This window comes from Priapulus caudatus, unplaced genomic scaffold (assembly GCF_000485595.1).
Source record: "Priapulus caudatus unplaced genomic scaffold, Priapulus_caudatus-5.0.1 Scaffold333, whole genome shotgun sequence".
Lineage (NCBI taxonomy): Eukaryota > Metazoa > Priapulida > Priapulimorpha > Priapulimorphida > Priapulidae > Priapulus > Priapulus caudatus.
Window position 1 is genome coordinate 39,096 of NW_014577394.1, and position 11,919 is coordinate 51,014.

Below are 11,919 nucleotides of genomic sequence, written 5' to 3' on the forward strand. Positions count from 1 at the left end.
TATATATAAATTATGTATAAACACCTTTATGAAGTCGACAGTCATGAAGAGCATCATGAAGCTGCACAGTACGCTCGACAAGAACTCCACTTCATAGGCGACACCATATCTGCGTGCACGTCCCCAGTACCTGCCCGCGATAGCGCCAGTGTCCAATGGCGAGCCGTCCAGCAGGACAAGATGGCCGATGGTGCGCTGCGCTTGCTGCAGCTGTAGTGCCATCTCAAAGGCGACGCAGGCGCCAAATGAGTAGCCACCTAGATGGACGGCTCCCATCGGATAGTGGTCAGTGATTTTCTGAAAGAAAGAGAGAGAGAGAGAGGAAGAGGAAGATTAGTGAATAATAGAGAGAGAGAAACATGGAGAAAGCGAGAGACAGGGGACAGAATTGGTCGCAGGTGGTCTGCTTCATGGACGACAGCTACTGTATTGTAACATGGTTAAATTCACTTGTACCTCAACGCATCTATCAGAGACTCAATACAGGCCATTTAAACAATCGGCAGACTTACTTGGATGTAAAAGGATGCCAGATTTTGCAGACTTGTGAGTGGTGCTTCTGCGGTGCACTGTAGTCCATACACCGGACATGACATTGCTACCGCCAAATCTTGCAGGGTCGCTGCAACGCCATCTAATGCATGTACAATGAAGTACGGTGTGCCTTCTTCAACCTGCATCAGGTAAAAATAGCACACGTATCAATTAACGAAGTCATCAATACATGTATTGAAAGCGTATATACTGAACTAGCTTGACCGATCTATGCAAGAGGGTGGATAAGTGAAACGTGATCGGCCGTTTTTATACCTCGTGAACTGTGAATTGCAATTCATTTTGTCTGTGAACTGTGGATGGACCACCTTGCGTGAAGCGTGATTTAGCTTTTATTTAATCTGTGAACTGTGAATAAGAGGTCTCTTTCCTCGTGAATCTATGCATGTCGTGAATCTATGCATGTCGTGAATCTATGCATGTCCTCGTGAATCTATGCATTTTCACATTTTCACTGTGAAATGTGAAAAGCAGTTTATTTTCACTGTAAACTGTGAACAGTACCGTCCCTTACCCCCCCCCCCCTAATGCAAGGGGGAGTGCATGGTTATCCCACTCAGATGAACATGTCAATTATTGCAACAAGACGTCTGGAGTGTGCACTGCTAATTAACGCTCACAATATTGTGAGTGTGTGCTGCCACCTACCCCACGATTTTGTGAGCGGGTGCTGCCCCCTACCTCAGGATATCGTGAGTGCCGCTACCTCCTACCTCCGGATTTTGAGAGCGTGTGCTGCCACCTACCTCGTGATTTTGAGAGCGTGTGCTGCCACCTACCTCAGGATTTTGAGAGCGTGTGCTGCCACTTACCCCACAATTTTACGAACATGTGTTGGCCCTACTGCAATTAAGATGTTGTGTACGTGTGTTGTCCCTCTACCTTGAGCTGTTGTGTACGTGTGCTGCCCCCTACCTTGAGCTGTTGTGTAACCATGTGCTGCCCCCTACATCAGGATGGTGTAACCATGTGCTGCCCCCTACCTCAAGATGGTGTAACCATGTGCTGCCCCCTACCTCAGGATGGTGTAACCATGTGCTGCCCAAAGTCGACAGTCATGAATAGCGTCATGAAGCTGCTCAGTACGCTCGACAAGAACTCCACTTCGTTGGCGACACCATATCTGCGTGCACGTCCCCGGTACCTGCCCGCGATAGCGCCAATGTCCAATGGCGAGCCGTCCAGCAGGACAAGATGGCCGACGGTGCGCTGCGCTTGCTGCAGCTGTAGTGCCATCTCAAAGGCGACGCAGGCACCGAATGAGTAGCCACCTAGATGGACGGCTCCCATCGGATAGTGGTCAGTGATTTTCTGAAAGAGAGAGAGAGAGAGAGAGAGAGAGAGAAGAACAGGAAGATTAGTGAACAACAGAGAGAGAGAAACATGAAGAATGCGAGAGACATGGGACAGAATTGGTTGAAGGTGGTTCGTAGACGACAGTTACTGTATTGTAACATGGTTAAATTCACTTGTACCACAACGCATTTATCAGAGACTCAATACAGGCCATTTAAACAATCGGCAGACAGCTTACTTGGATGTAAAAGGATGCCAGATTTTGCAGACTTGTGAGTGGTGCTTCTGCGGTGCACTGTAGTCCATACACCGGACATGACATTGCTACCGCCAAATCTTGCAGGGTCGCTGCAACGCCATCTAATGGATGTACAATGAAGTACGGTGTGCCTTCTTCAACCTGCATCAGGTAAAAATAGCACACGTATCAATAACGAAGTCATCAATACATGCATTGAAAGCGTATATACTGAACTATAGCTTGACCGATCTATGCAAGGGGGAGTGCATGGTTATCCCACTCAGATGAATATGTCAATTATTGCAACAAGACGACTGGAGTGTGCACTGCTAATTAACGCTCACAATATCGTGAGTGGGTGCTGCTCCCTACCCGACGATTTTGTGAGCGGGTGCTGCCCCCTACCCCAGGATATCGTGAGTGCCGCTACCTCCTACCTCAGGATTTTGAGAGCGTGTGCTGCCATGCACCTACCTCATGATTTTGAGAGCGTGTACTCCCACCTACCTCAGGATTTTGAGAGCGTGTGCTGCCACCTACCGCACAATTTTACGAACATGTGTTGGCCCTACTGCAATTAAGACGTTGTGTACGTGTGCTGTCCCTCTACCCTGAGCTGTTGTGTACGTGTTCTGCCCCCTACCTTGAGCTGTTGTGTAACCATGTGCTGCCCCCTACCTCAGGATTATGTAACCGTGTGCTGCCCTCTACCTCAGGATGGTGTAACCATGTGCTGCCCCCTACCTCAGGTTGGTGTAATCATGTGCTGCCCCCTACCTCAGGATGGTGTAACCATGTGCTGCCCTCTACCTCAGGATGGTGTAACCATGTGCTGCCCCCTACCTCAGGTTGGTGTAATCATGTGCTGCCCCCTACCTCAGGATGGTGTAACCATGTGCTGCCCCCACCTCAAGATGAAGTAACGATGTGCTGCCCCCTACCTCAGGATGGTGTAACAATGTGTTGCCCCCTACCTCCAGATGGTGTAACCATGTGCTGCCCCCTACCTCAGGGATGGTGTAACCATGTGCTGCCCTCTACTCAGATGATGTAACCATGTGCTGCCCCTACCTCAGGATGGTGTAACCTATCGTGCGCCCCTACCTCAGGATGGTGTAACCATGTGGCTGCCACCTACACTCCGGATAGGTGTAACCATGTGCTGCCCCCTACCTCAGGATAGTGTAACCATGTGCTGCCCCCTACCTCAGGATAGTGGTAACCATGTGCTGCCCCCTACCTCCAGCGATGATGTAACATGTGCTGGCCAAACCTAACACTTGTTTATAGTTTTACGAGACACTGTGCGTTGGAATCAGCTTATCGAGGTCCAGCGATCGTATGCAGCGCACGGCTCCCCGCGCGCTTCCTCAGCATGTCTCGATCCGTCTGCCTGTCGTGGCCTCGTGCCTTGTCGCCCTCGCCGCGAGAGTGCGTCTCGAGCAGCGCATCTCAGCAGCGGATGTTGTCATCGATAGTGAGAGGTCGAAGTCTCGCTCGAGCGTCTGCCTCACCTCGACACCCATTAGCGAGTCGAGACCAAGCTCTCCCAGCGTCAGCTCAGCATTCAGCGTCGCGACGTCCTTCACTCCTGGCGCCACGAAATAACGCACTTTATTATGACTCATTATAACATATTTTAATGTCAATGTTTACCGTGTTTGTGAACAAAACTAAAGTGTAAAGTTTACTCGATTCAAATGAAAGGGATACTGTGTAATGACGTTTCTTCAACACCACTGTAAATGAGTTGTTGTGTCAATTATATCAACCAAGAAGTTGTGTAATAAGTTTGTTGTGTACATTTTAATGGTTTTTAAACAATAATTACGTAATATAACAAAAAATGCTACGTGTAATAAGAAATATTAATTTAGTGATACTGAGCCGATAGCGTACCGAGGATGTTGGCGACAGCGTGGATAAGGTCGACCTGTGAGTCCTGCGTTGACGCGCCACCGCTGCCATGCTTCTCTGCAAGCACAAAGCTGGAGACGACGGGGAACGGCTGGTTGAGCAGCACATCCATCGTCTGCATGCAGGAAGTAATGCGCTGCGGCTGCGTGCCACCTATGACAGCGTCTTTGCCTCCCAGGCTGCGCGCCACCCCCACGTCACCGATCGCTCCCCATTGGATTGCGAGCGCTGCAGACAGAAAAATGTGTCATCACTCTATGCTGCCAGTGTAAACGACGACAACAACGACAAGTATGACGATGCATTAACGATGCGTTGAGTGAAAATTGTTCCATTTGAATACAGTCAATACACTATCTATATTCCATATCAAAAACGACAACAACGACCATAACAACGACAAGCATGACGATGACGACATAGTTAAAGACAACCACATCAAAACGACATCAATGACAATTAACAAAATAACAACAACGAAGATAATGATGACGACAACAAAAACGACAGCTGTAACAAGACCAGCAGCAACAACAACAACAACAAACAACAACAACGACGACAAGGATGACAACAATAATGGCAGAACATCGACGAAAAAAACAACAACAATGATGTCGACAACGCAAGTGAACATTGTTCCATTTGAATACACTATCTATATGCCATATATACAGCAACACGTACAGCATGGGCAGGATATATTGATCTGGAATACAGTGTTCTATCCACCTTTCCAAATAGGTACATTAATTCCTGGTGTATGGCAAGCAGTAAGTAACGTCCCCAAAACGTTAGTGCCTGTATAGAGAGACTCTCACCAGGGAAGCCGTCCCGCTGACGTCTCTCACAGATTCTCTCCATCGTTGAGTTTGCGTAACCGTAGTTCGTCTGCCCAGCGATGCCACGGCCGCAGCTCACAGACGAGAACACGACGAACCAGTCCAGCGAGGTGGCGCACGTGTCGCGGGTCACGAGGTCAAGGTTAAATGCGGTCGCCATCTTGGGTTTGTTTACCTCGCTGAAGGTCTCTGCTGTTTGGTTCTCGAACAGTCCATCCCTCAACACCTAAAGCGGGCGCATGTAGTCGAATATGAGTCCACTGTTCCAACATTCAGTGTCAACACATTGCAATCGTTTGGAAGTATATAAGAAGTGAGATCTGATGAACGAATATTATTAGTTTGGGGATACGTGTGTTCCTAGATCCTACCAATCAGACTGAATACCTCAACGCGGGAGCCCCCTTTTGATTACACTTCTTTAAATTATATAGTTGTACTCTACTCTTCTGTCCGCCTCCGATCCGAATCCGTCTCGTCTCTCTGCTCTCTCTCCTCCCGCTCTCACTCTCTTTCTTTCTCTCATCATCTCGTCTCTCATCTCTATATATATATTATCGCGATATATAGTATGTGGTTCTAAGACAAATACCATCGCGCAAGCGCACCGCACACCGGACAATCACCGCACCCCCTCAGACACATTACCTGTATCCGAATCTCTGGCATGGCGCTCATCAAATTTTTGCCAGGACAATACCCCCCCCATGGGCTATTCTCGACCCCTCCCGAACGTGATCTATATGTACCGGGTCTGCATCGTGTCCACACCCCAGCGGACTATCACCCCCACGGCTTATCCGTGTCAACAATCTAACCTGGGCCGCTGAGCCCATATTATCGTACTCCGACATCACCGTCGGACCCCTCGCACGCCAACGGTACGAATCCATCACCCGACATTTTACCCTCCCGGACATTACCATCGTGCCGGGACAACCTTAGCCGCATGACTTTTCCCGAGCACAATCCCTTAGAGGGAGATACCTTATAGAGGTACATGAGACGGAGAGAGGTTAGCGATAACAAGGAGACGAAATAGTTAGCTGAGGATAAACCAGGCGGCGTGTAGAGGTAGTGTGGCGCGAGAGCGAAAGCGAGCATGAGTCTATAGAGTAAGTGAGTACGCCACGCCTGGTGTGTACATGAGATTTTGAAAGAAGCACAAGTGAGTAGACCCGCTAGCTCGAAGGGGCACAAACAATGTGAGTTGGTGATATGTGCTCGAGGAGACCGAACAGAGGGTAGGACCGGCTCCACTGAACTATCTTGCACGCACTGCTTGCTGCCATCCTGCCTTTGTTGATCCGTGTCAATTTCAGTTTTTTTGTCATCTCGCTCTAGTCCTTTTGCTCTATGCTTGGCGGATCTAAAATATCTATATTATTTGTTCTTTAGATTGACTTTTATCTGCTATTCTTTCATCATATCTTAATTCTTATCTTATATATTCTTATCGTCTTCTTATTATTCTACCTGCCACAATTTCTGTATCTCTTTTAACCTGGTTGATTGACACAGATTCTGTCTAGTCTATCGCCGTTAGTAAGTCATGGCTGTATCGTCAGGGCCTGTTAGTTTGTCTTGCCACGGCTAGCATCGGGATCTGCCGTGCCTACTTATTTTATCAGTATTTTTTCTTATTATTAATTGTTGCTTGATTCAATGTGAGATTAATTCTAGTAATACGCTTCTTTATTTATTTATAGAGTTGACAAGCCCCTTTCGGGTTTGCTCATCCCACCGTCACTTATTTGGTAGTATGTGCCACTTTAGCCGTAAGTCCAAATGTGTGGGGGGCCTTTGGAACTTGAGAGCTCGACTCTATAATGTGTCTTCTGAACTAATGTTGTTGAATTTGGTAATGTTCACCATTCTATATTCTTTCTTATTGTTCCGAAAATGGGGGTGCTCCGGATATCTAGATTTCGTTGTAAATTTTTCAGCATCCGCTTCATATAAATCTGGACCACGGTCTTTAAAAGAGGGTCCTCCGAATCAGTGGGAACAGTGATTTGCTTTTAAAAATCTATGCTTGCTAGCATCTGCGAATCCAATAATTGTGCTGTATTTATCATTCTATGTTTTGTAGTGAAGAGAAGGTACCATCCTATCTCTGAACGTCCGGAGTAACGAGGTATTGATAAATCGCACCGGTGCTTACTTCACTATGCTTGCTGTAGTTGTTAGTTTCCTGGCCACACCCAGCGACAATACTTGCTACTATCGACTATCACACACAGCGAGAGCATCAACTGCACGACACTTGGATTCAGCGCTCGAAGGCACACCGCACCTCTACGGTCAAACGCACTGCCATCGCACATACGCATGCGACTGCATGATTCACACAATACACAACAACACCTACACACGCTTCATGCATGCCTTTCACGGCTTTGTCCGCTCGGCTTCAAATCGTATTCTCTGAGATAGTATCGATACTAGCTGGAATGGAAACTATTACAAACTATACATTATTTTTCCTGATGAATTGATGTAAATTGCTAAGTGATATGTATATTCTAACTTATTTGCTAAAAAGACATGTTTTTATTAGTTATCCAATCAGCATTCTTCTTACCACTCCATATGACATTATTTTTTTTTAGCATACTTTAGTCAACTATCACTTGTTCAGCTTTAGTACATTTCTCATTTGTATAATTTACTAATATTGACCTTTTAAAATGATCAGATAATTGGTTTTCCTTCTCAACTGAGTAGCCCTGAAAACTGTCGGGAGTATAATGCCTGTATTTGCGACAGGATATCTATAATTTTTCTAGATGAATTTTCTGAATAGGAAATATTTACCTGTCCTCGAACTCTACTCCTATACTGCTCACACTTCGTGACCTTTCGCGATTCGTTGCCGTTAGCCGCATGCGTGCCTGCCGGCAGCCAGGAATTCGACAATACTACTCATAATATCATTGCTACAACTTATCTATGATATTAATCTATTTGTGGTCCATTCCGTATCTCTTTCTGCAGAAGTTCAGCATTTGGGAGGCCTATACAGTTCATAGACCTCTATTTGCAACTATTGGTTAGTTTTGGTCTCTTTATCTCAATATACTCTGTGTTGGTACCGAGTGTAATTACTGTTGTTGGTTGCCTCGATTTCCAATTTAGTTGCGTTATTGTGTTTTATTGTTTTTTTGTTTTGGGAATCGTATTCAGTATCCACCTTATCATATCGGGCATTCTGGGATTATTTATCTTGCATCATGATATAACTTATTGAAATATGTCGTGATAGATGCGTACGGATTGCAACAAATTGATTTTTCTACTGAATTCACTTTACTTTCTAAGACCCTAAGAGTGACACCTAGACATATATGGTTGCCTCACGATCATCATACGTCCATCATTGTGTTTTACTCACTATGCAGTCCCTTCCGAGCTCAGCTGCTGTGTATATATGTCGATACTATGATCTATGACGTGAGCGGCCCTGTATGGCTAGTGTTCTTATCTCCTTATGTTATGATTATTTTGAAAGCCAGAGTGAGCTACGTGGAGCTTCGGTTCATGGCGGTTTGTTAATCTCGTGTTCTGCTCAGTCTCACGTTTCTAAATAACATACAATCTACATGAAAGCTAAATTTCTATTGGTTGGGTTTACACAATCATGACATATATGTTAGTGTTATTTGCTACATATGTTCTATTATATTTACTGTATTATGTTACTTGTTTGTTAGGTGGCTATACTCCTACATTATCCGCAGTCTTGCGCCAGCTGCCCTATGTGAGTACTCCTTATGCAACGCACTTACTGTCTTCGACGCCCGGATCGGCTGGTGAGGACGACATTCGTGAGGCGCCTTCTATCTGAGGTAACCGAGCTTAGGACACCAACGAGGCTCCTTACGTGCCGACAGCGACTCATGGACACACTCCATCGGTCTAACGCCCCCCTGTGATGATGTAGTCAGACTTCTGCGGGCTGACCAGCTGGTGTGCGGCCACAAGCGCATTTTCCATGGTAGTCTTCGTTCAAAGTGCCAGTCTAGGACCGTCCACGCTCGCTGCCATCCTTAACCTGCACCTACCGGCGAGCCAGTAGACTGGCACGAATCTGACTGTCCTATGTCTCCATCTTGTACGCACCAGCGCCAGATTCTCATCCGGCTCATACCGCGCGAATTCGTTTGCACGATAAAATAAGGCGGCCCTTGTATTCTCCTTGCGAATGCTCCGATCTGCATCAGGTTTTCTCCTTCATCCCGTACCATTCGCACGCACGCAACGCTTGTATGTCTAGCACTAACGCACGTAGCTACGCTACGGCTGACACAAAGTAATCACAATACACTGTCGCACTCGCACTCCACGCACGCGAACAGAGGCGTTGGCTTTCTTGCCACTAGTCAGCATACATTACACGCCACCGCACGTCGAACCGACCGCAACGCACACAAAGCATACATACTGCGCACCACTCAACCACGCAACGCTTGTATGTCTACACTTCGTCTGAGAGCACGCAGCACAGAAGACCGGACATGGCTTGTAATGGCTAGCCACTCGACGCACACACAACGCTTTGTATGGTAGCACTACCACGCATACGACGTTGTATGTCTAGCACTCCACGCGCAACACACGCGTTGCTATGTCCTAGCATCTCAACAGCACCCCGATGCTTGTATGTCTAGCCACTCACGCCGGCACGCTATGCTTGTATTCTAGCACTTCACGCACGCACGCAACGCAAGACGCATGCCTTGTATGTTCTAGCACCACGCACGCACCAATGCTGCTAATGTCTAGCCTCACGGGGAGCACGCACTACACGCTGGTCAATGTTCTAGCACTCACGCACCGCCCACTCCATGCCCTCACTGCTCTAGCACCCTCACGTCAGAGTCCCGGCACCCACGCTTTGTACTGTCTAACACTATGCACGCACGCACACACGCTTGGTTAAGTCTAGGCACTCACGCGCGCACGCGCGCACGCGATCTTGTAGTCTAGCACTCACGAACACACAGCACGTTTGGCATGGTCTGAGCCACAACGCACGCCACAACACGCGTATATGACTAGCACGCAACGCGAACGCACCCTGAAGTACCGCTTGGACTTTTGTATGCTAGACAACTTACGGGCACGCACAGCACGTTTGTATGTCTAGCAACTCACCGGGTCCGGCCCGACACCTTGTAATGTTAAAGCACCTCCACGCACGCACCCCACCTTGTATGTCTCCACCACGCACGCACACAGCGTTTGTATATCTAGCCATCACGGAGCACGCCCACGACGCTTGGTATGTCTAGCACTCCACGCACGCACACAACGTTGGTATGTCCTAGCACCTCACGGCATGCAGCACACGTTTTGTATGTCTAGCACGCACGCACGCCAGGCATGCGTCCTACTCTTACTGTACCAGCACTTGCCGATGTGCCTTGCCCTTGTGGCCTGAAAGCGGAAATGCCTCCCTCCACGTTGTCGCGCCCCGAACCACAATTCGCGGGCCGTTGCCGTCAGGGGCGGCACTGCTCCGCTCGCGATGCCCTCGGCCACCAGGTGGCGCACAGCGCATCCAGTCGTCATTGTCGGTCGAAGAGGCGTCTAGGAGGATGCCGTGAAAGGCGACGTTACGTAGAAAGACTGCCAATGCCTAGCGGCGTGTTGCTCGACATGTCCGTACTTGCCGATCTCAAGGAAGCGGCCATGTTGCGCGAGGAAACGCACGCTCGCCTGTAGCTTGTCATCTGCCAGCGGGAGTTGAAGCACGACGTTACACGCTGCAAGAGACACGGAGGCGCGGGCATTTCTGTCCTGATTTAAATTTGTTTTAGTTATTGAGTTTATTTAGGTATTGATTATAAAAGTCTATTCATAGTTATACTTAATTTGTTACAATTTATTCGTCTTGTGCATGCAATACATCCAAGAACAACCTGTTTATCGCCCATGGTCACCTCGCAATTACCTAAATAAAAATTAGCGCAGACGCATAGCCCCTAGATAACTTACACCAACCAGAACGCCGGGTGGTGTGGTCATGATCTTATCTCCATTTGCTTTGCTTATATCACAGTGCCATGCTACTTAAATATAATAAAGCTTTCCCGCTCCCTTCGCCGTAGCAGATGGATAATGTTAAGTATAAATACACAAAGCATATAACAAGTCAACGTTACCAAATAATTACAGTTGTAAGTGTTTTCACAACCATGAGTGATGCCAGATACGCGACAAACGATTGCGCTATTGCTGCCAATAACCATAGCACAGCACATGATATATACCCGATTAGTCCCATGATCAATCGTTATTATTTTTAATAATACCAGATTACCCCCGGGATACTTTTTACCCGCTAAGGAATAGAGTGGGCGGCCGCTTTAATTTACGTAAAGCTGAAGCCGAGATAGGCACACTCTTGTTTTATGTATGTTTTCGTGTGTTGTTTCGACACGAGTTGAAATATAATTAATTATTAGATGCAATAGCTATCGATTTCCTCACAAGATATAAGTCTTATTCTCGCAATTTGTAAGTGGTTTAGTACAACATACATGAACAGTTTTTTCAATCGTGTCTGTTTTAATGACCAATAATTGACACAGTAAGTCGAGGAACCATTGTGAAATGCTTGTATTTCGCAGGGCCCGCGTGTACCCGATAGTCAGAAATCAACCGGCCGCCGCCCATGACTAGTTTCTTTGTGTTGAAATCAGTCGTAAAAGTCGCGTCGTTTGTTGTGCGATTTTGTGAACTCTGATACGCTTAGGTCAGTAATCGAACGTGTAGAAACCAGTCTGAGACCACTGTATCCTGCAGGTAATCTATCGAAATCTACCGCATATGCCGCTGCAGTTTGGTGCTCGTACACATCGTCGGTGTATTCAGACTTTAGTTCATACAGTTAACGTTAGGAGCCGCCATCGTACAGTACAGCGTAAAATGCAAGCTTAGCCAGCCATGACGGCCAAGAACGCCAGGGCTTCTGCACAAGCGTAAAAGGTAAACTACCGGACTAGTGAGGTGAAAGGGAAAGTCACTCCATCTCGACCAGAACCTGAGATATTTTCACACGAT

General features: G+C 47.2%; 2 protein-coding genes across 2 annotated transcripts in view; both read right to left on the reverse strand.

Annotated features, from left to right (window-relative positions):
• Positions 1-644, reverse strand: part of LOC106809172 (fatty acid synthase-like) — a 3,809-nt gene extending 3,165 nt beyond the window's left edge. The window contains exons 1-2 of the mRNA XM_014812158.1: positions 513-644; positions 25-297 (exon numbers count right to left, since the gene is read on the reverse strand). Coding sequence (XP_014667644.1) covers positions 25-297; positions 513-596 — 357 coding nt within the window. The 5' untranslated portion in view covers positions 597-644. The remainder of the gene's footprint in view (positions 1-24; positions 298-512) is intronic.
• Positions 645-3,462: 2,818 nt separating this feature from the next.
• The window catches only part of LOC106809163 (fatty acid synthase-like), a 34,930-nt gene continuing 26,473 nt past the window's right edge, over positions 3,463-11,919 (reverse strand). Inside the window, exons 11-13 of the mRNA XM_014812147.1 lie at positions 4,831-5,077; positions 3,992-4,237; positions 3,463-3,683 (exon numbers count right to left, since the gene is read on the reverse strand). Coding sequence (XP_014667633.1) covers positions 3,463-3,683; positions 3,992-4,237; positions 4,831-5,077 — 714 coding nt within the window. The remainder of the gene's footprint in view (positions 3,684-3,991; positions 4,238-4,830; positions 5,078-11,919) is intronic.